The sequence below is a fragment of the Ursus arctos genome, unplaced genomic scaffold, assembly GCF_023065955.2.
Source record: "Ursus arctos isolate Adak ecotype North America unplaced genomic scaffold, UrsArc2.0 scaffold_11, whole genome shotgun sequence".
NCBI lineage: Eukaryota > Metazoa > Chordata > Mammalia > Carnivora > Ursidae > Ursus > Ursus arctos.
Genome location: NW_026622775.1, coordinates 45,775,427 through 45,802,058, shown reverse-complemented (window position 1 = coordinate 45,802,058; position 26,632 = coordinate 45,775,427). Strand labels below are relative to the sequence as shown.

The window sequence follows — 26,632 nt, the reverse complement described above, 5'->3', positions numbered from 1 at the left end:
ATAACACATGTCCTTCAAAGGCCCACTGGTCATGCGTAGTGTGTTTGGAAGAACCCCATAGCCTTGTTCTTCATCACTGTGCTGTCCTGTTCCCCATGAGCCCTTCACCTCACGTGTTAGCCTCCATTGGTTGTGGCGTGGGGCTTTCCAAGTTAATCATACATCTGGATTGTAACCTGCTTTCCCCACTGCCTTGTAGTCTGATTCCTGAATGTAGCGTGATGCCTTAACTATTCCCCTTCTCATGAGAGTGATCTGGGATCAGGAGGAGAGAGGCAGTTGGGTGTTTCCATCACCCTCAATTTCTTTATTTCAGTGACTCGCAGGATTATGGAGACCTGGGAGTGGACTGTTGAGCACAAGCTAGATAGAACCAAGTCATGGAAACCTCTACATACTCTCACCTTCGTTTCTCAAGTTTCTCTCTGATCTTTCTTAACTCAATTGGGAGTGAGGACAATTCAATCACAGCTTACTGTAAGGATGTTCCATTAACCAAACTTTGATTCTGAGCGCATTGACTATTCCTTGGGACTTCAGGGCGATAGATGAAGATTGAGGGATTCTGAAAAATTCATTCATTCTCCAACATTTTTTTTAAAGATTTATTTATTTGACACACAAACACAGAGAGCAAGAGAGAGCCTAAGCAGGGGGAGGGGCAGAGGGCGCAGGCTCCCTGCTGAGCAGACAGCCTGATAGGGGGCTTGATCCCAGGACTCTGGGATCATGACCTGAGACAAAGGCAGACTCTTAACCAACTGAGTCACCCGGGCGCCCCTGTTCTCCAACATTACTGAGTGCTTGCTTTGATGCAGATATCACGTCAGAAGTTGGAGGTACAAAGGTGATTAAGAAGTAGTCCCTGTTCTCACAGAACGCTCAGCTTGGAGGGTAGGAGACAGCTAAGAAACTGCACCATATAAAAAGGGTATGATAAAGACCTCAATGCAGATATTTTGAGGAGGCCTTGCAGGGAAAATTTAGAGGGAAAATTTAGCTCAGAATGTGTACGTAAGGGGGTGGGTGGGGCATTGTAAAAACTTCTCGAGGAGCTAATGTCAGAACTGGATCTGAAGTCGCTGTGGGTGGAGTGAGAGATGGGGTGGGTGTCGGAAGGGTAGAGAGAATAGATGTGTGAAAAACTTGTGAAGGCAGAGGTGCTTAGGAAATCTCAGAGCTCAGAAGGAGATGAGGGTTTGGGAGGGTTGTGGGCGGGGATGAAGTGAGATAAAGCTTTGGTACTCCAGAGTGTCTGGGTTTGATGTCATGTAAGGTCATGGGCTTTATCTTGCAGATAATGGGGAATCATTGAAGGGTTTGAAGAAGAGGAGTGATATAATGAGTTTTGCATTGTAGGAAGGTCACCCTGGGCAGGAATTCATGGCTCCTTTATCTACAGTAATAAATACAAAATTGCCCAGGACTGGGTCACCCTAACGTGACCAGGACCTTGTTCACAAAATAGGATTGTTTGTGGAGCCTGGCACAGTGACCACATCATCACCACCCTCTGAAGTCACATTTGATTTCTGTTTTTCTAAATGGAATATCAAGATAGGAATTTTCTGGGAATTTTCATTTATATATATAGCAGAAGTCCAGGGCAGACCTAGAAAGCAGAAGTTCCTGTCCATTAGTCACAGGTTCAGAAAAGAGAAGCACAGTTTGTTTTTAAAGTAGAACTGATGATTTAGATTAAGTAGTTTGCAATGGCGGAAGTCACAAGGCATTCCCCTTTCCTGCTTCCTCAGCTTCACACTTAGCTAACTCTTAAGGAAATATGAAGATTATTTTAACTCAGTCCAACCTAGAGAAAACAAGTTATAAAGTGAAAAACAGTTATATATATAAATAAGTACTTTCTTTGTTGTTTGAAGAAATGTAGTATAAATCACCAAGAAATCTATTTCGGAGACAGGTCTGTGTATCCAGGACTTGGTTGGCTACAGAGAAACTATACATATGAAATCTGTAGAATTCTGTCTCCCTTCTGCCTCCCTTTTTTTTAAATCATAAAAACCTAGGTTTGGTTCTTTTAAATATTTGACAGTGCTATATTTTCAGTATTTCACTGGGTTCTCACACAACCCTGAGATAGATTTGGAAGGTACTCTTCTCCTACCTTGGGGAACTCAGTGCTTCAGTCAAGGGGGCTGAGGGACTCAGCTCATGTTCTGTGGAGACCAGTGATCCATCAGGAATACAATCAACATTTGTGATTTCTTCTTCTACCAAACCCCATATTCTTAGCTCCTTTTCAGCCAAGTTTCTTTCCCTTATTAACTGCGACATTTCAGCACATAGCTATTCTAGGGCACAGTATTTCTTCATTTCTTAACTTTGCACTGAAAGCTCAATCTTTATGTTAGTCCTTCATTTGTTCCCTTCAAACACTTGTTCAACTGGCAAATATTTTTGTCTGATCGTCATTATGTGTGCAACTCATCTGTTTCTGAGGCCAGGGCCTTACCTGTGGTGGGGAATCTTGTCTCCATCTTTGCTGTCCTCATTGAATTCTTTCTGTCCGAAACCCAGGAACTAATAGGTCCACTTGAGGACAATTGTAAAAACCTGTGTTTTGAATAAGTAAATTAACAATATTTAAAACCCTGAGCAGAATTAAAATTTCATCAAATCCTTCAAATTTTCTCCTCTCTCAAGGCTGTCCAGGAATCTTGTGTTCCTGTTTTCCCTTCCCTCACATTCATTGACTTGTTCACATTTACCAACTCTAAGCCAAGAGATCCTACCTGCTTTTTCACTTCAGTCTAATACTTTTAATTGCCAAAACCCTACTGGGAAAGGCACTCTAGAAAAATAGAGCAGACAGTACTTAAGGGATCATTAACAACTAGACACCTGCTATGCTGTCATTAGTTACATCAACACCAATAATTGCCTTTAGCAATTAGAGATCCAAGGCATTAAGGTTTTCCTCCAATGTGCTGTTGATAGCTGTGGTAGAACCCAACAGAATGTATTTCCTATAACAAAGATGAGTGTCAAGTTTTGATTGGCATTTGCTTTCCTGACTAGGGTTTGGAGAGTCGTTTCTAATGAAGGGCTCTGAGCTGAACTACTACTTTCCTTTTTGTCTTGCTCACAAGGAGTCTTGGAACAGTCTTGGAACTTGGCCCATATGATAGAAAGGACTTTTGATTTCAGAACTCAGAACGTTTTTACTTATTTTTGTGCAGTGACAAAGGCAGACAGACACAACTCCGCTCAGCATGCTTAGCCATCACCTGTAGGTCAACAAAACCAGGCAGCCATGTTCAAAGTGAAGGGCATTTAATAAATCCAGGCAAAGGAGATTGTGTATAGGACTCTTTCTTAGTGAATTTTCATGTTCATCTTCTCAAAAGAATGTCTTCTTTGTGCTTTTGAATAGAGAATGACTTGGGAGAACATCAAAATTCAGAGGAAATATTCAGATTTTGCAAAAAAAATAAGTTTTACTGGCAAGTCTCATTTTTTAAGGCAGCTGTATAACCTTTAATTCACACGAACACCCACATATCTTTTAAAACCTGCTTTCTCACGACTCTGACAGTTAGAATTTTATCTCTTCACTGTTCAGATTTCTCTAGAGAGTGCAGTACTGTATCATTTTGACAAAGCTGAATGTGAAGAGATGAGCGCTCCTCATCTCTGGAACACTTCAGGGTAAGTTGCTCTAACCAGTCTCCTGTTTTCAGAGGCTATTTTTCTGTCATCCCTTCAGATCTATCAAAGTTCACTCAATTCTCTTAACAGCCATATTTTATAAAAAGTGGAATTCTTTTCACACTAGTCCTCGTAGCTCTGATATCTGGAGCACCCTGACAACTACTGTTATCTCGAGGGCCATACGCACTGAGACGCAGAAAGGAGATCCGAGTGTGCAAAGGACCCAGCCCACCCACGCTCAGCCTGAGAATTGCTACCTGCCCTGCTTTCTTCTTGCTTTCTGGAAATCCCCCTTGCCTGAGGTGCATGGATTTCCAGCAGGGCAGGATGGAACATTTTTATGTTATAGTCAGCATTCAAAATATTTTGCTGAGGGGACATGGATAGACATGGAGAAAAACCCAGAATATTAATTGAAAACCAATTACTCCTAGCAGCTGAAGGCTCCCTTTGACAGTTTGAGAACAGCTTTTTAAATAATAGTATAGAAAATGTATCATTCAAAAAATTCGATGTGCTAAAGTAGAGAAATGGCAAATGAGGTACAGTATTCTCGAAGACTAGATCAGGGGTTGATACGCTACAGTCTACGGGCCAAAGATGGCCCCTTGCCTGTTTTTGAATGGTTTGTGAGCTACAAATGCTTTCTCCAATTTTAAATACTTGAAAAAATCAAAAGAATAATAACATTTCTATGACACTTGAAAATGATATGAAATGCAAATTTCAATGTCTATAATAAAGTTTTATTGGAACACAGTCACATCCATCTGTTGGTATATTGTTTTTGACTGCTTTTATGCTACAGCAGAGTTAAATGCTTTCGGGTCAATAGTTGTGTTGGAGACTGGACAGCCTTCAAAGCCTAAAATATTTACTACCTACCTTTGACAGATTGTGCTGACCACTAGGCTAGGTTATTGTATGACAGTTAAGCTGATGCCATTAAAAATATTCAATTATAAAAGAAATGTTTGTGGTAAAATATTTAGTAAAGCTATCATGAAAAATTATATATGCAAGACAGTCCCACATAGTTTGTTTTCCTTGCATAATTTTTGCCTCTTTCCCCTGGTGGAAATGTCAATGCCATGAAAATAAAAGGAAATTGGTGTTTATTTATTAATTTATTTAGGTTCGGTTTTTAGAAGAATGCTTGGCACATAGTGGATGGTCCATGAACAAACGAAGGCAGTGAAAGACTGATGAATTGTGTCGTTGCATAATGTCTCTATGTAATAATTGTCATAACAGAAGCTTTCTGGGATGTGCATATATGTTAGGCATCAGGTTGACAACTTCAAATGTATGAGCCCATTTAATCCTAAAAGCCAGTTTGGGAAGGTACATTCTCACCCCCATTTTACGGAGGATGAAAGCAAGGCTTAGAGAGGTTGCTTAAATTGTCTAATGTTACAAAGCTAAGAAGTAATGTGACCAGAATTCAAAAGTCTGTTGGATTCCAGAACCTAAGCTCTCACCAGAAGCTCTACTTCTCAAGTTTCTAAAAATAATGTATATTTTCAGGTGAGAAAGAAAGTGATGGAAAAGTACCAGAAGTCGGTGTATAAATCGCAGAACCAATTACTAAGCTCCTATCCGGAGCTTATAGATGATTTTTGTTTTCTTAGCTTTAGATGTTAATGTTTCTCCACATTTCCTAAAATGAGTAGATTTGCTTTTAATTGCTTTAAAAATAAGAAACAAATGTTTTAAAGGAAAGGAAAAACAGCCCAGAAGCTTAACTGTTTCAATTGTTTATGTAGGTTTCCCTATTTCTCTGCGGGCCTCATGTGAATTGCAGAGGAAACAGCCGCCTGTCTGTCTCCTGTATTGATTTGTGTTGTTGAGGTTCGGGATTAGGTTTCAACTCCCTTTGATACTTCCTAGCCCTGAGAATCTAAAGTGCTGTTTGTGTATAACTTTAGTCCAGAGACACTGATGGGTAGAAAGAACTCCTTGGGGTTTATCTTTCGATGTCCGAAGTACACATGTCTTTGAAAGCGATGCTATGTTTTCTACTCATATTTGGTTACATTGGTCGCTACATGTCTCCCACTCACGATGGACTGCTTTTACCTAGACTTTACTATTATTATTACTTGTTAAATTGGTGTCGTATTTGGAGTCCACTCATTTAAAATTCTGTTTGTCTTATACCTAAGAAAACAATTAGGTCCGAGCAGCCCAAAACCATTTAGGAAAGTCGAAGGAAAGAAAAAGGGCAGATGGTGTTAAAAATGAAGTTCTTTAGTTTGGATCTATGTTCTTTCTCTATTTTTTTTTTCTTAATTGTGTGTCGGTGATTGTGGCATACTTCCCCAAATCTAAAGTACTTCTTGCATACCCAGGCCGAAATTGCATGGCTAAAAGGAGGAAGATTTTTCTTTTGAATAAAACTGGAAAGCAGGTGATCTGAACAATCAAGTGAACGCTACTAAAATTATTGAGGTCACTGTAAGAGCAAATTTAAGAGAGGTTAGAGAAGACGACTGTTTCCTGTAGTAAAGACCAGACGGAGATAAGAACTCTACGAAAGGCAAACCAGCAAGATGGTAAAATAAATGTCTTTAACCAAAAGGAATACAGTCATAGATCGAGAGCCTCTCAGGTTATTTAAAAGGGCTTTTAAAAATTCCTGTGATGTGTCTTAGACATTCCAGTCATAATTCAGAGGCTTCTGTTGTCCAGGCCTGTTAAGAATGAGTTAAGTGGGCTTTTCCAGATATTTGTGACTTTTTTTTTTTCCCCAAGAGCATCATTCCGATTTTTAACTTACAAGCATAGCCGCTTAACATCATCTCTCAGTGACTTTATTTGTCAGAAATGGGGGCTGGAAAGTGATGGTTTTAAGCTTGATTTTAAGCTTAAAGTGTCATTTAATGGACCTTCTGGTCTTCCCTGTTTATAACTTCACTTGGGCTCATCATTCTTCATACAGACTAGCAGAGGCATCTAAACTATCAAGAGTGAGACAAAAACAATTAGAGCGACAGATTTTTTTTTCATATCATCTATATGCATGCAGTTGAAGAAATACATTTGCTTACATGCACTTTGTGAGGTTATGTGTGAATAAATGATCCATTACCAAGAGTGCTACTGTTTCCATCAGAGAAGAAAAAAAGTTTTCATCTTGCTTCTTTTTTCTCTCTTTGGAGATGATAGTGGCTGATGTGAGCCGTACAATTTCATTTTAAATTTGCGACTTCCAAAAATTCTTTTTCCGTGGCCTCAGAAAATCAGACAGTTGTTATTACAAATAGAGAGCAGCTCCACTCAGACATTGAATAGACAATTATAAATGCCTGGATTCTTTCCCTTTTCGTGGTGGCTGCTTTTAGATGTGGAATAAAACCACATTAACCAGAGGATGTTGTTATTGGTGATTAGTGGCTTATTCTTATGCCACATCAATAAAAGATCATGTCTCAAAAATCTTTCTTTTCATTGTCTAACAGGGACCATGAAACATCATCTAATCAAACGCTTGCATTTGGTAGGTGAGAGGGTGAAGTTGTGAGTGACTGTCTAAAGGCTCACATTGAGTCATGGTAAACATGCTAAAGCGAGTTTGTTTTTGTTTTTGTTTTTGTTTGGATTCTGTAGATGGCCGCCCATGTCCTCTCATTCTCTGGGACTCATCTTTATCTCCAACAAGTAATGAGACCCACTCTTCTGTTAAGCTCACCTGGGGAACTTACCAACAGTCGTTGAAACAGAAGTGCTGGCAGAATGGCCGAGTACCCAAGCCTGAATGGGGATGTACTGAAGTACATCACCACGAGTGGTCCAAGCTGGCACTCTTTGATTTTCTATTACAGGTAAGTGTATCAAGTCAAGTAAGGGTTATCTAGGTCTGACACAGAGTTGTGTAAGTCTAACACTAAGGGATTGTCTATACCTTGAATTTTCATGAAGCCAGGATTTAAGTTCTATTTGGCAAGTAGGATATTTGGCAAGTATAATACTACATTGCAAAATTTTATATTCTTTTGGGAAATACTCAGAAATGTCCCTCAGCTCTTTAATTAGTTTCTGAAGGAGTAATTCTTCAGTACTTCAGTCCTGCAATAGTCATACTCATCATAGATCAGATTTATTGAGGAAACCTATCAACATCTCTTCAAGGTGCATGGTCTTCCCCCATTTGTGAGGTGAGTAAACTGATGTTTCATGAGGTAAAGGAACTCACCCATATTCTGACAACTACTAAAAGCTGGAGCTGGGATTCCCTGGGATCTGTTGATGGTAAAAAGTTGTCTTCTTTTCACACTGTATTTCCATCATTCCACATTGTGTTTTGATGGTCATTTGGTTATATTGCTTACAGTCACCATTTCTCTTGTTTTCTTTCTTGTAATTTTTTTGTAAATATTTCATTAAGATTGGACATTGGAGAATAATAGAATAATAAATATTGGCTATCTACATAATTGAGTGACCCAGAATGTCACAGGTGTCTTATAACTCTTATCTTCTTTTGATAAAGATCTCATGACTCTTTTTATCCCCTCATTCTGATTACTGGTTTTCCCTTCCTCCATTTAAGAAAAACCAGTTGTTGCATTGCTAATTAATATTTTGTAGAAATTTAGGACTATCTTAGGACGTTTGCAAAACATTCTCTTTTTGTTAATTCCTGTGTGTGTGTGTGTGTGTGTGTGTGTGTGTGTGTGTGTGTGTGACATTTTGGGAAAGAACTAGAGAGGGATAAAAATGTAAGAAGGAAACCAGTGTCACAGACTTTCAAGGGATTAGGAACTTTCAAGAAGAAGATGATTTATGGTGTCAGTGTTGCAAAACCACCAGTGAGAACTGAGCTGGAGAGCAGACCATTTGGCCAGGAGGCAGTCAGGAGTCACCAAAGACTGTTGTCGAGTCCAGCTGTGAGGCTCAGACCAGTCTTAAGCATTGTATACGGATTATCTCATTATTCCATTTAATTAGCATTCTAACTCTGTGACATAGGCATCTTCTCTCCATTTTATGGGTAGGTAAAAGGGAAACTGAAGCATAAAGAGGTAATTATCAAGAACTGTGGAAAGTCTGAGACCTTACTTTTCTTGCAAGCTAACAAATTAGCTGGCCACATGTTCGTAGATGCTAGCAGAGGACAAAAGACTCCTGGATCAGAGACAGACAAATGACTTCATTACTCATGGTATAGCAGGGGGCATGAGCTTCATGTTCCTTTGCCCCGCAAGTCCCACTGGGATGATACAGAGTAGCCCTGGTGAATGCTGCATAGGGGTTTGTGTCACTACAGAGGAACTCTAAGGTAGGAAATCCCCAATCTTATAAGAGGTTGCTAGCAAACCTGCCCAACATTGCCCCAGAAGGAGACATTATCTTTATTATCTTGGTCAGGAGAGAAATCTGCCTTCCACATCAGTGGGAAACACTCTTTGTATTTTCCAAGGCTTTTGCTATACTAACAACCTTGAAGAGACAGTGCAGAGCAGAACCTGGTTTACGATGTGCAGAAATGCCATGGAGAACTGTTTTTCAACAGTTACCTCACTTGTTCGGTATTACAGAGCTAGTAAGTCCCCAAACAGTGATTTTGGCAGGTTCGGCTGACACTGGACTCTATATTTTTAACCATTATTGTATGGCAACTACCAGGGTATCCTTAGGTTAATGAAGGGAGTTGGTGTGATAACATGTATTAGCGATAAAGTGAAGAGTAAGTGAAGATTTCTAGGGCTAAGTAGGTAAAGGTACTTACTATGAGGCCAGGTGTTCGGGGGGTGGTCGGTATAGAGGTTGAAGTTCCTGAGGGTGATGACTGGAGGCAGGAGGGAGAGGAGATTCATGAATGTGGCATTTGTGATTCCTATGAGAAAGGAATGACCTAGAGGTTTGTAGCTGAGGAACATATGAGCTGACCTACACTGAATAGAGGGTGAATCCTTTTAGAAGTTGTCTCTGGTGACATTTGTTTTAATTCTGGAAACTTCAGCTAAATCTCCACCTACCTTCTGTCTTTGTCATTGTCTTTTCTATTGAGGAAAACTGCAACTATCATTCAATCACTGATATGTTTATGCAACATCCACTGTGTATTATACTGAAGAAAACTGAACAGGGGTAGCAAAGTAGTAAAGACAGTTATCCCCTCTGCCCTACCCCAAGTTTGGCTTTTTAAAAAATCACTTAGGAAAGTAAAGTGTATGAAACAAAAATAGATACACGTAAGAAGGGCTGGATGATGGATAACATAAAAGTTCCTACTGGTATGAGGTTAAAAAAGGGAGAGTGCTTTGCCATAAAATAGTAAAGGAGGAAGAGTTTGAGTAAGATTGCAGGCCATGAATGATAACGAGGGTAGGCACAATGTGAGGAAGGACATGGAGTTGGCAATGTTCATATGATATTTACGGCATCCTAAATATACCATTTGTCTGAGACAGAGTCATTTAGGGGAGTAGTGATGCTCCCTGTCTATAAGAGATATGATAGATCATGGAGGAAGAGAGCTTTTTTTCACAAGAGGTGTGTTCACATTGTTACTCTTTCTGTTCATTACCTTGACTGAGCAGGAATGAATTCCAACTGAGCCACAGTCTCCCGAGTGCATCAACAGCTTCTATCATTTTGTCCATTGTCTGTGGTCTTGAAGATGAATGTAGACACATCACTATTATAAATTTTCAAAGAAGACAAATATTTTAAGTCCTGAAACTAATACTATTAATAATGTAACAATTATATAACACTTGCTATGTGTTTGGCACTGTTCTAAGCACTGTACTGAGCCACTAAGATATTAACTTATTTAATCCTCATAACAGTCCTATGAAGTAGGTCTTATTATTGTTCATATCTTAGAAATGAGGAAATCAAGGCAAAGAGAAACTAATTAATTTGGCTAGAGTCACAGAGCCCAACTGAGGAGTTCTGGCTTAAGAGACAAACCTCTAAGCAATGCTTCCACCTATTCATTTTATAGGGCAATGGCACCATCATCTTCCAATATCCCAAGTCAAAAATTTGGGAGTCATTTATATGCCTCGTGATACTTACCCTCATATCCATACAATGATGAAATCTTTGATATCTCCCCAATCCATCTTCTTCTAGGTATGGCTTGTGCTCCTATCTTAGTTCAGGGCTGTCATTTATTACCTGGTTGAGTTCCTCCAGTCCACTCAAACTGTATAAGCCAAGATCACGGCTGGCTTGAGATACTGGGCATCAGGCTGCTCCTAACTCTGCAGGAACTGATTCTATTGGTACGTCAGTTCTATTTGTAATCTACCTTCTTGTCCCTTCTGCCCCGGGGGAGGTGGTGGGGGTGTCTTTCACATTCTTGATAATCCATGAGGATGTGGTCTCTGCAAGACTTTACTGGAACCTGTCCAAGTTATGAAACCAATGTTGGAGTTCCCAGTTTTGGCTCTGGCTAAAGCATTGAATCTAAAAGTCAGAGGTTAATTCGAGAGCTAAGAGTTACTTTGGTTGGTATCTACAAAAGTATATCAAGTTATATATATGAGGATGGCATCTGTGAGAATGACAGATTTTTTTTGCTCATCCAACATTTACTTGCTTCCCACAGTGCAACATACAAAAGGTTAATTTCCTCTAGATGCTGCAGCATTTTACAATTTTACCAGTAAGGCAAGAGAGTGAGCATTTTCCTCTTTCTTGCCAACCTTGGGAAGTGGAAAACTGATTAATATTTTTACTGATTTCATGGAGGGTAGCACGGTCTTGTTTATATTCCCAGTTTTTTCATTATAAGTGAGATTGAGGATATAACATTTTCAAATACTCATTATTTATAGTTCATTTTTTTGTGAGTTGCCTGTTCATATCATTGCCCTTTTTTATTGAATTCCATAGTTTTTCCGTATTGATTTATAAAAACATTTGTATATCGTGAAAATTAGCCATTATCAATCCTATATATCTTAAATAATTTTTTTACTTTGTTGTCTTTCATTTGACTTTGCTCACAGTAGATATTACTCCAGAGAAATTTTAAATTTTTTACAAGATTATATCTTAGTTGACCTTTTTACTTCCTGTATTTAGCATCATACAATGTTTATAGAGAGATGTTTATTAAAAATGTTTGCTAAACAACATTTTTCATGAGTACTTGTAATAGTTATCTTTTATACAATAATCCTTCTCATCAATTACACTGAGATGTTTACTTTAAAGTCAAACATATGCCTTATTTAAATGGTGATCGGGAATGGGTTGGGAGTGTACTGGGTGGAGTTTGTTAACAAGCTTAGAAAAGTTCTGCCTGAAGTAGACTAAAATCACTTGTTCTATGATGCTACAACCCGGCAAGAGAATACAGAACCCAGTTGTTAATTTTCTGTACACAACATTCTTTTTGTTTTACCCAATTAACAAATCTACATTCATAAAGGCTATGCCATTTTACTGGGTCTGTAAAATTTGATAGAGGCACAAGTAACCTTTTATTCTTGAAACGTGGGGGTATGAACTGCAGAGACAAAAATTCACCTCTGTTAGGATGCCAAAGAATAGTATTTTAGAGAGAATTTGAGTTTCTAAGACTTGGGAAATTTCTATCAAAAGGTCATATAAAATAACAGGAAAAGATTTAGGATGTATAAAACTTTCTTTTTGAGTTCATAGATAGTCTGTATAATGGTTAGGAACTGAGCTTCTGGAATCAGCCTGCTAAATTTCAATCCAAATTCCCAATACTAATTTTTTAACATTGAGAAGTTACTTAACAACCTCTCTCTACCTTGGTTCCCTCAGGAATAATAACATTGTTTATAGAGAGGGCTATTGAGAGAATTCAATACACTTACACACATGAAGGATTTAGAATAATGCCTAGTACATAATAGGTTCAGTGAGTATTACATGTTAAGAAAGTGATCATGCAGAAATAATAGCAGATGTTAATATCAATATAAGAATTAAAGTATTTTATCATTATTTTTATTCATTAAATTGTAAGTCATTCCCAAATCGTTATATTTTTCTACTCTTGTGTACTTAGAGATCTTAGCCTATTAAGTTTTAATTATTTTTGACTAGTTTGTCTTTTTTAATAAGCTGTGAATTTCTCAAGGGCAAGGCCTTGTCTTATCCAACTCTGTAACCTTTCAATTAGTAGCAGAGTATCTGAGAATGTCATACTCACGGTGTTATCTTTTTGATCAAAGAAAACTACCTAGTTATATTAAAATAGTAAATCAAAAGTGTCAAATTAAAAATGTTAAATGTGAAAGAAACAAAAGTGTAATTGTAATAAAAAAATAAAGTTTTGTTAAAATAAGAGAATTAGAAGTTTAGAAAATAAAAAATCAAGTGAATAGAAAAAAATTAATATTTTTGCTATTTAATGGAGTTCTTCCTGTACTTATATTTTCTAAGAATAATTGTTTATTTGATGAGCAATTAAGGAGTGTTTAGATAGAGGAGGACTAACAGAGATGTATTTTGGGAGATGTTTGCTTCCACCTGCAACAAAATAAGTTACATATTTCTTTCCACTTGGACTTGACGGACTTTTTTGGACCCTTTCCTGTCCCAGACACTTGGCAGGTTTAGTGCTGGTGATAAGATGGATGAGATCCTGTCCCTGACCTTAAGAGTTATGCAGTCTAATAGCACAGACAGATAATCCTAACAGAATGTATCAGGTGTCATAACTGAGTTAAGTTTAACATCATTTAGAAACAAATAAGATGCTAGTAGTTCTTCGAGATTTGTAGAGACTGTGGACAGAGAGTGTGGCATTTAATCTAGAGACTGAAGACCTTGCAGATATCAGGTGAGTACAGGAGACAGGAAGAGAGTACCAGAGAGAGGGTTCCAAACAAAGGGCTAAAGGTGTGAAAAAGTTCAGAGTGAGAACAATTATGCTTATGGAAGCTTCCTGTTCCATTAGGTAGTTTTTCCCCAGGTGGCTGTGAGTAATAAACTTATATTCATAAATTCAACAAACAACAATAATATGAATTGGTATGTCTTGTCCCCCTAGAGTTGTCTCTCCTAGCTCTTACCTGGGTTCTAATGATTTAGTTCCTGAATATAATGCATTAGATTAATAGGTGTTAATCATTGACCTATTCTCTTCCACTCTTTTTTCTATGCATCTTTTTTTTTCACTTAATGATGTGATGATAGTAAAAGTAAAAATTCCAATCAACTATCATATAAACAAGAGAAAATATAACTTTTCACTAAGAGAATATTTGTTTCTGCCTGAATATCCAAATGCTAGGCCTTTGATTCCAACTGTGGCCTCCATGATGGATTATGAAGGTCTTCCAAGCATCCCCTCCTCTTATCCCTACTACTCAATGATCAAGGATTTTGCCTCCAACTTTCAGAGATCACTCACAGACAGGTGCTCTGACAGCAAGAGGCATACCGACCCAGCGTCTTGGACACTGGGATTTCTAATAGTTCGGGTCAGTTTTATTGTTTTGCAAAAGTAGCACACTGCCAATCCAAATAACCTGTAGCCTTGTATTTATTGTTAAGTCCAAGCAAGCAAATAATATAGTTTTTTGTTTATTTGCTAGCAAACAATGAGGCATGATATAAGTCAGATACTGTCTTGTCTTCAAGTAGCAAAGAAAGTGATTAGCTTTGGCAATATTGGTTGCTGAGTTGACACGGATTTAGGGAGCAAAGATCGCCAAGGATCAGAGGGTTTCGAAAAGATGGCCAAGGATCAGAGGGCTTCTAATTGTTGAAAAATCTTCAAAATTTCTTTTTATGATAAGAATCACCATGGTTCACTTGATTACAGAGTCACTTACTAAGGTAGAGACATGGAAGTGTGATATTCTAGGCATTAAAAATGACCAACTCAAAACTTTGAAGATATGGATATGCTAAGAACTGAAATATATTGTGGTTTCTACAGAATTTTAATTGTATAAAGCTAAGTGTGCCCTTTCTTATAAATGAAATTCAAATGTCTGACTTTGACATAGTTTTTATTATACACATGTTCACACTTTGTCACTAGGAGAAATTATTTTCAGTATTATTGATGCTATAATACAAGGGATTATCTTATTTAAAGAGGCCTCAGAGGGGAGGGGGGTGGGGGAATGGGATAGGCTGGTGATGGGTAGTAAGGAGGGCATGTATTGCATGGTGCACTGGGTGTTATATGCAAGTAATGAATCATGGAACTTTACATCAAAAATAGGGATGTACTGTATGGTGACTAACATAATATAATAAAAAATATTATTAAAAAAATAAAAATTAAAAAAAATAAAGAGGCCTCAGAAGAATAACCAAATTATTTTGTGACATTATAGTTTTATTCTTCTAAGTACTACTCACCATACATGAGCAAATTGGCCAGAAAAGTTGGTATTTACTGGGCACCTGTGTTTAGCTATGTAGAGAAAGGGGAGGTGATGTAAAAGAAGCTTACAGATTTGCTTCTGTATCAAAGGACATAGAGATTTTTGCAGAGAAGAGGATATAGATGAAATGGCCGATGCCAAGAAAGTATGTTTATTAAGGAAGGATTTGGGTTATCTTACTGGTTTGAGGAGGTTTGACTTATATATTTTCATTCAGTTATTTTATTATACAACTTTAATTCATGACTCTTTATTTTTAAATAAATCATCACCACTGGAGAAGGCACGAAGAACATCTTTATGCACACGTAGCTAAACAGTACTTCACTTTTTTAAATAGCCAATGGTCATGTCAGCCTCTCAAACTTGACATCTAGAAACAAATTTGTCACCTCATGCCCTGACAATTTGCCCTCTTGACTTACCTGTTTCTCCTCGTAATATTACTATTTTAAAAATTGGTCAGGTCAGAAATTTTTGAGTCATCTTTGAATCTTCCTTTGCTTTGTGCCTCATATTTGAGTAGCACTAAACTTCGACAGTTCCTAAAGTCACTCCAATTATGTTTCCCTTTTCATCCCTATTAATGCTATCCTAATCTAACTCTTACCAATATAGGTCCAGATGTTGTAAGAGACTTCTAGCTGATCTCCTTGTTTCTATCTTCCCCAACTGCAACTTATTGTGTAAACAATTTCTGAGTTTATTTTTCCTACTTTCCTTTAAATTGGTTTAATTGCTTCTTGCAAAAATAAAAAAAAAAAACCAACTCTGAAAACTTCCATTTGATTGGAAAAGAATTCTTTTTCTAATTTTAATTTTTTAAAAAGATTTTAGTTATTCACTTGAGAGAGAGAGAATTAGTTGGGAGGGAGAGGCACAGGGAGAGGGAGAAGCAGACTCGCCACTGAGCAGGGAGCCAGCTGTTGGCTCCATTCCAGGACCCAGACATTATGACCAGAGCCAAAGGCAGACGCTTAGCCATCTGAACCACCCAGGCGCCCCTGGAAAATAAATTTTAAATGCCTTAGTGCATTAGGGACACCTGGGTGGCTCAATCAGTTAAGCATCTGCCTTCAGCTCAGGCCATGATCCTGGGGTCCTGGGATCGAGTCCTACATCGGACCCTTTGCTCAGTGGGGAGCTTGCTTCTCCCTCTGTCTGCTGCTCCCCCTGGTTGTGCTTGCGCTCTCTCTCTCTGACAAATAAATAAAAACTTCAAAAAAAAATGCCTTAATGCATTAAAAATTTTCGTATGGAAAAACTTAAACATATACAAAAGTAAATGAACCCTCAGTTACCTGTGATCCAAATTCAACAATTAATCAACTCATGACCAGGCTTGTTTTATCGCTATCCCAGTCTACTTCCCATGCCCACATTAATTTGGAGCAAATCCCAGACATCATATTCTTTCATCCATAAATATTTCAGTACCACTAGAAAATAAAACATAAGCGTATAACTATTATAACACCCAAAAGAAAAATGAACCATAATTCCAGTGACATATCCATTAACTGGTCTAATTTTTAAATGTCTTATAAATTATTTATTTATTTATTTATTCATTTGTTTGTTTGCTTATTTATTATTTTAGTTTGTTTATTTGAACCTGGATTCAAATAAAGCCTGCACTTTGTGATCAATTGATACGTCTTTTAATCTATAGACTCCATGCCCACTTCTTCCTTTTTTTTCTTACCAGTTTACTCATTGAAGAAAGCATTTGCCTTGTTTCCTAGAGCTCTAGATTCTGGAGTTTGCTGGTTGCACTTCCACAGTGTCTTTATTTGTCTTCCTGTCACCTGTATTCCATAGACATTGGTGTGGAGTTTAGAGACTTGTCGGATGTTTTTTCAAGACTTCTACACAGATGGTGGTATATCCTTCTACTGGGAGAGATAACGTCTGATTGGTCTTTCTTTTTGTGACAGTAGTAGCTATTGATGCTCAATGTTGATCTTTCCATTCACTAGGCATTGAGAAATGGGAATACTCTGGTTCTCTCATCACTTCTTCATTTATTAGTTGGAACACTTCTCTAAGGAGTAATTTCCCTTCATCTCTTACCTGGTTCTCTAGTGCTAGAGTTGATATAATACCCGGTTGTCTAGTGGCACAATTTATATACAAAAATGTTAACATTTCTTTTTTTTTCTTTTTTTTATAATAATTTTTTATTATGTTATGTTAGTCACCATACAGTATATCCTTAGTTTTTGATGTAGTGTTCCATGATTCATTATTTGCGTATAACACCCAGTGCACCATGCAATATGTGCCCTACTTAATACCCATCACCGGCCTGTCCCAGTCCCTCACCCCCCTCCCCTCTGAAGCCCTCAGTTTGTTTCCCAGAGTCCATAGTCTCTCATGTTTCATTCCCCCTTCTGATTACCACCCCTTCATTCTTCCCTTCCTTCTCCTACCAATCTTCCTATTTCTTATGTTCCATAAATGAGTGAAACCATATGATAATTGTCTTTCTCTGCTTGACTTATTTCACTTAGCATAATCTCCTCCAGTCCCGTCCATGTTGCTGCAAATGTTGTGTAATCGTTCTTTCTAATGGTTGAGTAATATTCCATTGTATATATGAACCACATCTTCTTAATCCAGTCATCAGTTGAAGGGCATCTTGGCTCCTTCCACAATTTAGCTATTGTGGACAATGCTGCTATGAACATTGGGGTGCATATGGCCCTTCTCTTCACTACGTCTGTATCTTTGGGGTAAATATCCAGTAGTGCAATGGCTGGGTCATAGGGTAGCTCAATTTTGAACTTTTTAAGGGACCTCCACACTGTTTTCCAAAGTGGCTGTACCAACTTGCATTCCCACCAACAGTGTAAGAGGGATCCCCTTTCTCCACATTCTCTCCAACATTTGTTGTTTCTTGCCTTGTTAATTTTTGCCATTCTAACTGGCGTAAGGTGGTATCTTAGTGTGGTTTTGATTTGAATTTCCCTGATGGCTAATGATTTTGAACATTTTTTCATGTGTCTGTTAGCCATTTGTATGTCTTCATTGGAAAAGTGTCTGTTCATATCTTCTCCCCATTTTTTGATTTGATTGTTTCCCATGTATTGAGTTTGAGAAGGTCTTTGTAGATCTTGGATACCAGTCTTTTATCCGTAGTGTCATTTGCAAATATCTTCTCCCATTCCGTGGGCTGCCTCTTAGCTTTTTTGACCGTTTCCTTGGCTGTGCAGAAGCTTTTTATCTTGATGAAGTCCCACAAGTTCATTTTTTTCTTTTAAGAAACACCATGACTTGGCTTTTTCACTTCCTTTCCATTCTCATCTGCTCATGCGCCATGATCTCTTGTAGTACTTCTGTACCGTATGCTGAGAACCCCTGTAGTGAGCAAACACATAAGGAGGTATGTGTTTGTTAACTTCAGGGTCGATGTGCTTGCATGTGTGTGTGTGTGTGTGTGTGTGTACTGTGGTTTGATTTTCTCACAGTCTGTTGGAACCCACACCCCCGCTTTCCCTATGCTTTATTCACCACTGCTCTACTACTCGCCCATCTAATGTACAGCCTGGCCCCCAAATTCCAATCAAATTCTTTCTCTGCAAAGTCTTCTGGAACTAACTCAGTCACATTAAGTTCCCTCTTTCCTCTGAACATCTAACATCATTTTTAAAAAATGTTCACAAGTTTTCAGTACATTAAAATCATAGGGCGACATCATAGAATTGCATTGATGTAAAACAGAAGTAAAACAATAGTATTGATGTAAAGCTAGATTCCTATCCCAGCTTCTTCAATAGCCAGCTTTATAATCTAGGGCAAGTTCATAATCTCTGAGCTTTGATTTCTTTATTACTTAAATGGAGAATGATCTTACTTCGCTTGGAGACTGATGTGAAATGAAATGCTTATCATGATACATGGCTGCCTATGGTCTGAATGTTTGTGTCTCACCAAAATTCATACATTGACTCTTAGCCCCCAAGGTGATGGTATTAGAAGGGGTGGGGGGCTTTGGGTGGTGACTAGGTCATGAGGGCAGAGCTCTCATGAGTGGCATTGGTACCCTTGTAAAAGAGGCCTGGCAGAGTTCCCTGGTGTCTTCTACCAGGTGAGGACAGAGTGAGATGTTGGCAGTTTGCAATCAGGAAGAGGGTCTTTATCAAAAATAGACTGTGCTGGCACTCTGATCTCACACTTCCAGCCTCCAGAACTGTGAGAAAGAAATGTTGTTTATGAATTACCCAGTCTGTGGTATTTTGTTGTAGAAGCACAAATGGACTAAGGCATTGGCACATAAAAAGTACTCAGTAGATCAGCACAGATATCATCTAGAATCACCCTATTTATATGAATTTGAGTGCATATATGTACAGATAGCTGTGATCTCCTGAATCTCCAAATACTGCAGGTCCTTAGCAGTAGGGCTCATGTCTGTTTTTCTTTGCATTTTCTGCAGTAAAGTGCTGCTCATTATAGCATTTGATGCTATGTAGGAAACCATGAGATCATATAAGGTTGTTTCCACGGACCTCCCATTCAGGTCAAATTGGGGTAAAGCACTGTCATTTTTGCAGAAATGAGGGAATTTCAGAGAATACATTCTTACATGTTTGTTAACTGCAGGGTTCTCAGCCTACAGAATCTGGGAAGCTAGTTGGGAATATATTCTGAGATTCTGTTCCTCAAGGTCTCTCGTTCCTTTGTTGAGACATAAAACAGCAAAAACAACAACCAAAAACCCCAAAACTCAAAGAACAAAGACTAACATGAAAATACTATGTTTCTACCTTATAGGATTATCCCGTCAAACCTTTTTTTTTTTTGTATGTTTGCTTTTATAACCTACTTTAGAAATATCAACACATTAAAAATAAATTAAACTCCCCTTTGACCATCTCTTCAAGTCCCCTTCCTGCACTTTCTCTAAATAGATGATCACTGTCATGAGGTTAGTATGCATTCTTTCAGCCAATTTTAAAGTAATTTTATATGCATAATAAGTGGATATTTGTGTGTTTTTAAAAACTTACATACTTTAAGTGCAGTTGGCCACATGCTATTCCTGTCCTTTTACCAATTAGAGAGAAGCAGGGTTTAGGCAGGCTGTGGTCTTATGATGCCAGAAAAAGGGATGTTGTGGGAGGCGGGTATTAGGGAGGTTCTGTTCCTGAGAACATAGGTCTGCAAGACAGCAGCCAAGAAATTTTCCTTAGGTCGAAACAGCATCTTAATATAATAAATACCTTAGGGCATTTATTTATTGCTTCTGGCCACTTTGGTATCATATGAAGGGCTTTGCTTGGCCTTGTAGGTATTTTGTTTAGATAGTTTACTTTATAACCGTTTGTTCTTTTTCCTGTTCTCATAGCTTAGTACTTTTTATTTTACTTTATAAACAAATATCAGGACTTATAAGCATACAGGACACTGCTCATGAGATTCAATTAAATTGAACAAACTTGAATTGAGGGATTTCTATGTCCTGTCTAGACAATTCCTAATCAATCTGTGAGGCTCAGTCATCATTTGAGATTTTGTGACTTGGCTTTGAGTCTGACACAATGTCATTTCTATGCCTGGGAACTATTGTACTCTTGTTTCTCAGTGTGATTCCTTTCCAGATGTCCTCTTGGTTAATCCACACGGCCAATTCCCCTTTGACTATTCATGGAATATATCCCATTTACACATGCTGGCTCCTTCAGAATCCTCTCTTCCGAAGAGAGTCTGATGTAGGAAGTCTGTGAAACCCTCCTTCACTGAAGAAATTTACCTCCTAGACTATCTGCCCCCTTAACAGTTAGGCCGTCTCAAAACCTTGGGGAGATTAGGAAACCAACTGTAGAATTATATTGGCCTGTACTTCAAAAGGGAAATAGTTTTGCTTTTTATGGCCTTTAGGTGGAATGTACGTCTGCTGCTAAAAATGTTCTACAAGAATATGACAGGATTGAGAAAGTAAACACGAAGGCACTGGCCTGTGAGTCTCTGTCTTGGGCTTTGACATCATTGCTCTAGTGGAGGCCTGTCTTTTAGAGACTACATTCTCTTACTTCACAGCATTGAAGCTATTTATTTGGTTTTTCATGGAGGCAACTTTGAAGAAAAACAGTTGTCTAGCCATACTGACCCTGGTTTATCATGGAGGCATGGCTTTTTGGCCTTTACAACAAGAATGTGTTTCTCTGGATCCTGGTCCACTTCTTGTTAAGACTTCCCTGTGTCTCAAAGTGTATCACTCCTGTTAAGGAGCATATAAGTTCCTCAGATGTGGGCTTCCAACTTAAAAGCTTTTGGAATTTTATATATTCTTTCTACCTACTGTCTAGCATTTATTCTCAGAAATTTCTGGCATTGATTATACTAAAGCCTAATTTGCATAAAACGTGGACTAGGAAATCGGTTCCCATAGTCTGCTCTTTTATCAGTCTGAATCAGAGGGGAAAATATCTGGTCAAATAAGTTATATTCATGAACTTCATATTGCTAAGTGACAACCAACTGAGCATTCCTGGGTCAATTCTAATTTAATTATTAATCAAAAGCACAGTGTATGTTATTTAATGATATGCCATTTTTGCTTATTTCAACACTTGGCCGTGGAATTTATAAGCTGTACTGAAATTGAGTAGTGCATAGTTACGACGTCTCAATCCTAAATCTTGTATACATAGCTGGGCTGGAGAGATCAGGGATTTGAGGAAGCCTGTGTGATTCCCTAACAACCTTTTGGTATTCAGAGATTGTTTAATGCATCCTTGGAGCTAGCTGTGGGATTGGCTTCCCCACTAATCCTATGCCATTGAACCACAGACAGTTTGAAACCAACCTTAACTGCTGTGCTCCGGGAAAATAGGAGGTCTGAACGTTAGACCTGGATAAATCCACCAGGAGGCAAATAAACAAAACAAAACAAAACAAAACAAAAAAAACAGAAAGCTTAATACAATAGTATTTTCATAGGAACACCTGAGAGGGCAGGCAGATATTCATCTGGCTTCAATATAGATTATTTTTTGATATAATTATTTTTAAAAGATTTACTTTAAAAATAATTTTGCCCGATAAGGAAGACTCAGGGAGGGTTAAGTGAGAGGTGGTTCATATTCTCTTGGTTTCCATGCTCTTACCAACCATATTCAAGTTGTTATTTAATGGACAGAAATAACTAAGATACATGGAACTTCAAAAAAAATTATTACTGAATGGGATTGTTTGGGGCAATGGCTTTTTTGTGGCCATTTCAGGGGGTCCACGAGGTCAACACTATTTCCATAATAATGTTAAACCAGTTTTTGCTTTTTTCCCTATGTTGATGTTTGCAATAGTGGGTAAATCTGTTGGCGCCTTAGCATGAATCAAAGCTGGCACCCAATTATAGCAACACCCATCCTACTCTTCATTGCCACTGCGCTCACGTGAAGAACTACACGCAAAAAATGTCTGATTCACTTAAGAATGTCCTTGATGAAGCAGTAAAACTATTAATTTTCTTAAATTTCTACCTGTAAGTATGCATCTTTTAAAGATTCTGTTTGAGGGGCACCTCGGTGGTGCAGTCTGTGAAGTGTGTCTGACTCTTGGTTTCGGATCAGGTCGTGGTCTCACGGTTGTGAGATCAAGCTCTGTGTTGGGCTCTGAACTTGATGTAGAGTCAGCTTGAGATTCTATCTCTCTCTCCCTCTGCCCCTCCTGCTCATGCTCTCTCTCTCTCTAAAATAAATACATAAATCTTAAAAAAATTAAAAAAGGAAAAAAATAAAAATTTTGTGTGATAACATGGGGAACATGCCCACGGCACTTCTAATGCCTCCTACAGTGCCGTAGTTGCCTGAAAGAAAACTCCTTAGGCCGTTGTTTGAATTGTGAGCTGAACTAGCTGCTTTTTTTCATTAAACACCATTTTTACTTGAAAGAACAATTCCATCTCTCTTATTATTTTGTTGGAAAGTATAGCAATTTCTTTAAAAATATGTTAACGTGTAATGGACGTGCCAGTGTTATTTTTAAATAAATTACTACATACATAGTTAATTTTTTCAGGTTTAATTTCTATATAGTAAATAGCCCATATAAATTCATCCTTTTTGGTGTCTTCAATAACTCTATGTGTCAGAGGTACTTAAAAAAAGTTTGCGAAATTTTTCTGAAAAGAACTTCCCTTTGTCTGTCTAGTAGCTCATACCTTCAAAGGTATTACATCTCTGTGATTCTATGATTCTGTGATTTTGATTTGAAGAGTCTGTGCTTTTTACAAGAAAACAAATAGAAAAAAACATGGAGATCTGGCCTAATGGGAGGTCTTTTGGCAGTTAGCTCTCTGCCTTAGGTAGGTTTGAGTAGGTGAGCTGAGTGAAGCCGGCATTCATTCCTTCATTTTTTTCAACAAACGATCTTTGAGTATGTGTGCTGTGCAAAATAGAATGCGGATCCATGGGGAGGATGCAGTGAATCCTACTTAGACGCATCAGATTGTGATCTCCACGAGAGCAAAAGCTTGTCTTTTCTACCCTGGGAAGCCATGTGGTGAGTGAGGCAGAAGTCGGTAGAAATTCACATCATACACTAGTTTTGTCTCCTTGGGCAAGTTACTTACCATCTTTGAGTTTTTTCCTTATTTGTAATGTGAGAAAAGATGATGTGTGTCCTTTTGGGTGATTTTGATAATTAGAAACTTTATGGTGCAAAGTGAGTTAGCAGTATCCTGGGATTTTTTTATCCAAGCTGCATAAAGGGCGTTACTTTATAGCTACTTGCTAACCCAAAGAGCACAAAAACAAATCTGTCTTCAAATGGGGACTTCTATAAGTACATAAGGACATGCAGTAGTACTCTTTGCAAAAGGTTGAAAGTTCAACTTTGTTAGTTTATTTCCAGTTCTATTGAAGTATACTTGAGAAACACAGCTGTGAATACTTAAAGTGTACAGTATGATGATCTGATGTTTGTATACATGTGAAATATTTACCATAATCAAGGTAATTAACACGTTTATCACCTCCCATAGTTACCTTTTGTATGTGTGTGAGAGACAATGCTTAAGATTACCTCTGCAAATTTCAAGTATACAGTACAATATTACTAACTATAGTCTGGTCTTCAGAATTTACCCATCTTGTAACTAAGTTTGTACCCTTTGACCGACATCTCTTCGTTTCCCCACTTTACAGCCCCTGGCAACCACCATTCTACTCTCAAGCAGTACTTATTTTTCAATAACCAGAGAACAATCAATCTGTCAGAATTAATTAGCTTTTTATAAAGAGAACCAATTTCCATTGAAAGATATGAGTTTAAATAGCTTTTGGATATGTTATATTAGATTGTGTCAATCCTTGTTGAAGAAAGAAATATTAAGCAACACTTGTTAAAGACGGTCAAGAAGACTTTATTCATGATGATGGTTACAGGTATAGGGACCACTATAATGGGATTTTCCAGTGGTGGAGAGAGATTGAGCTCCACCCTGAATACAGCATGGGGTCAGTGGATGGCAAATTATGAAGAGGAAGCGCCAGGGGTAGGAGGAGTTCTGGTTTAACTGGCCTAACCAGATTCTTGCTGAAGACAGACCTGGGTGATCAGACATAGCCCTGGGGGCTGGTGGAAGATGAGGAACCCGATTCGGTATGAGAGTGATCAGATATCAATGGTGGGGGTTCTGGTTAAACTGACTTACAGGGCTCTTGCTAGAACTGGTTTAGATATGGAAGTGCACAGATGGCCCTAGGAGAAAGGGCCAGGAGCCTGACGAAAGTGATGTAGGCAAAGAATTTTTGTCATTGTAATCAGAACGGTGTTTTCGCATAGGCATTTAGATTATCTTATTTTTGCCAGTTTCCTTATAATAAAATACTACACTATAGGGAAAAATAAAGTTGATAGAAATTTCATGAGAATATTAAAAATTAATACAGTCAAGTCAAGCAAAGAAAGTTTTCAGTGACAGTATTCACTCAGACATAAGCGTCTGTAATCTTAAGTTTGTCTACAACTCTAATGTTAAATTGCTAAAAATGGTGTTTCATTTCCTCAAAAGAAGGCACTTTTTAAACATTTTACTTATATGATTCTTGTTCTAATTTTCTTTGTTTAATATAGACCCATTCCATAAATCAGAACTTTATAAAGTGTAGAAATTACTGTTTTTCTTAGTCTGAGTGTTCTTTATAAATCTTTACAGGAAAGTGGGTGTGCCTTTGGCAGAGGCTGTTTCCATGCAGCTCTGCTTGTGCAAATTACAGAACATGGATTTTCTTTCTCTAAAAATAAATTATCACTTGCCTGGTGACTCTCTTTAGAGTCTTTCTAGGGCAGAATGATGTTTGATTTCACTCATTCAGAGGTACAGTATATGGATTCTAAACATTATATCTATAGAAATAAATCCAAATATATTGCAGCATTAAAAATGTTTTTACTTCTGCAAAAAGAAATACTGTTCTATCTTAACTTATGATTCAACAGCATGGAAGAAACTAGAGATTCTGCGTTGAATTGGTTCATATTGATAGATACTTTTAAATGTGGAATTCTAGAGATTAGGTCATGTAGAGCAATGACTGCTGTTTCCAGAGGTAGAAGCAAAAGCGAGCCTATGGCTATTGTTCGGTGTATATATTGCGAAATATTTTTACTTTTTCTCATCGTTCATCAGATATTCTGCTAGTCACATTTACATGCGTAGTGATTTAACAAGCACCTGTTGCCATGGCAGCACCGAACAAAAATGAAATCTATTATTTTATGAGGTGAGAGTTCCCAAGTGATACAGGTGCAGGCTGGGGAGAACACTTTTGCTTTTGCTTGTGTATGGCTCCCAAGGTAAGACACTGAGTCTGTATTAGCAAGTATCATGGGGACTGGAGGATTTGTTTGAGGTTGCTCTTCTCTGTGATCTTGTCTACCTTCACACATTCATTAGACTACAGGGATCCATCTAGTTTCACTGGTAACATGGTAACCATACACTAGTTCACATCAAGACGCATTCACATAGAAGGATTTTCCAATGTGAGCTATCAGCTGATAAATAAGTAAGTCTGTATGTGTTTGTGCTTCTCTGTACCTAGGGTGGGGCTGATAATGGCAGCATCCTCGCTGTCTTTTTGCCTTTTTGAAATAAAATAATTGTTGATAATGAGACTTTTTTTTTTCTCCATGCATTTTCTAAAAATGAATGAGATGTCCAGTGAGATAACTGGGAGTCTAAGGAATCTTCCAGAAAACTGCTAATTATAGAAAAGGATGCCTTATTGCCATTTCTGTCACATCTGCTTGTTATGTATTTATCACATGCCTATTACCTGCAAGGTGTTATGGCAGACTCTGTGGGATATAACAGTTCATGGTCCATGGTTAGTGAAATTAAACCCACATAAAGGAGCCAAACAAGAGAAAATCACAAGCACAGGCAGTTCCATTTTTTGCTCCCTTCCCATTTTTTTTTCCACTCCATTCATTGGGTGCTACTTTAAAAAGACCCATGTCTTCCTATGACACCATTATTTTGTATTTGATTCTTTCCAGTAGAAAACAGGGTTTTGAAGTTTTGTAAATTGCCAAAATGCACAGTGAATACCACCTCCCAGTGGTTCTTTTTATAATATACACTTACAAAGTGCCTACTATGTGCCAGG

General features: G+C 38.0%; 1 protein-coding gene across 3 annotated transcripts in view; it reads left to right on the top strand.

The window, feature by feature from the left end:
- The window catches only part of GASK1B (golgi associated kinase 1B), a 48,541-nt gene that overhangs the window by 10,347 nt on the left and 11,562 nt on the right, over positions 1–26,632 (top strand). For all 3 annotated transcript variants that reach the window (XM_048212148.2, XM_026499549.4, XM_048212147.2), the window contains exon 3: positions 7,282–7,496. In XM_048212148.2, the coding sequence (XP_048068105.1) occupies positions 7,282–7,496 (215 nt within the window). The remainder of the gene's footprint in view (positions 1–7,281; positions 7,497–26,632) is intronic.